The 1,190-nt window shown below is 62.4% G+C and overlaps 1 protein-coding gene across 1 annotated transcript; it reads left to right on the forward strand.

The window, feature by feature from the left end:
- Positions 1 to 259: 259 nt before the first annotated feature.
- Positions 260 to 1,190, forward strand: LOC118987017 (protein DGCR6-like). Its single transcript, XM_037046062.1, has 2 exons — positions 260 to 510; positions 1,021 to 1,190. The coding sequence occupies exons 1-2, from the start codon at positions 316 to 318 to the stop codon at positions 1,102 to 1,104; spliced, it is 279 nt and encodes a 92-aa protein (XP_036901957.1). The 5' UTR covers positions 260 to 315; the 3' UTR covers positions 1,105 to 1,190.

Genomic DNA, 1,190 nt, shown 5'->3' on the forward strand with positions numbered 1-1,190 from the left:
GGGGGCCCCAGTGGGGAAGTGGTGCACACAAAGGCCCCGGGGTGGCTGCCAGATCCCTAGTGAGCAGGGGTGGCACAGGCACCTAGCCAGTTCATGGCTGTCCTGAGCTGTTGGCACTGGGCAAGGCCTGGTGTGCCAAGGGAGGACACCGAGTAGGAGGGAAGAGCCTTTGTGGGGGCAGCCAGGCCCCTCTGGAGGATTTGCTGTGGCACAGGGCGTGATCTGGGGGTAGTAAGGGTGCTGTCAGTGGTCTTGGAGCCTGAGCTTTTAGGAGGGCGGGAGGTGGCCGGCCAGGACCCTGTATCTGGGGCATTGATGGGTTGGGCTGAGCCCCTGTGCCATGCCCCTGAGCTGCCCTCACTGTGGCAGGCAATGGAGCATCGGATCCGGGAGGAGCAGCGGGCAATGGACCAGAAGATCATCCTGGAGCTAGACCGAAAGGTGGCAGACCAGCAGAGCACACTGGAGAAGGCGGGGGTTGCTGGTTTCTATGTGACCACCAACCCACAGGTCAGTGCCCTGGGCCTGTCCAGGCACAGCCCAGGGGATGCTAATCCCCAAAGGCCAGATTCCATCTGGGTTTGGGGGTTGGCTGCCTGCAAGCAGTGTTGGGGTAGGCCTCGGGGAGAGAGGTCTTAGGCTGCAGGTTTTCTGTGCAGTGCTCAGCACAGAGGCCGGTCATGGTGCCTCTGCCCACAGGCAGGCAGTCTGCAAGGAGGTACTCACCTCCCCCTGGTCCGACTCGCACTGTAGCGCCTGCCCTCTGCTGCTGCTCCCCTGCATACATCTCTGTGCGCCAGCCCAGGATAGCTGCAGGCCCTGCTTTGCAGTAGAATCCTGGCCTCTGGCAGGCTGTGGCCATGCTTCACTGGAGTCAGCCCTCTGGGCTCATTGCCTGGCACACCCTGGGCCCTGATACCTGCTTCTGGGCCCCTGGGAAAGGAGGCTTCTGCCTGGGGCCTTTGTGAGAGGTGGGACCTGGTGTCATTGTGGCCTCACGGTGGCCCCTCTGCATCCCAGGAGCTGACACTACAGATGAACCTGTTGGAACTCATCCGGAAGCTGCAGCAAAGGGGCTGCCAGGCAGGGAAGGCAGCCCTGTGACCAGGTGGGGTCCCTGCCAGTCACCCACTGCCCATCCTGGCTGGTAAGGCAACCCTGTCCCACATTGCCACAAGTAGCAGAAAGCT

Source organism: Sturnira hondurensis, unplaced genomic scaffold (assembly GCF_014824575.4).
Source record: "Sturnira hondurensis isolate 20B ecotype Veracruz unplaced genomic scaffold, ASM1482457v3 Scaffold0004813, whole genome shotgun sequence".
Taxonomy (NCBI): domain Eukaryota; kingdom Metazoa; phylum Chordata; class Mammalia; order Chiroptera; family Phyllostomidae; genus Sturnira; species Sturnira hondurensis.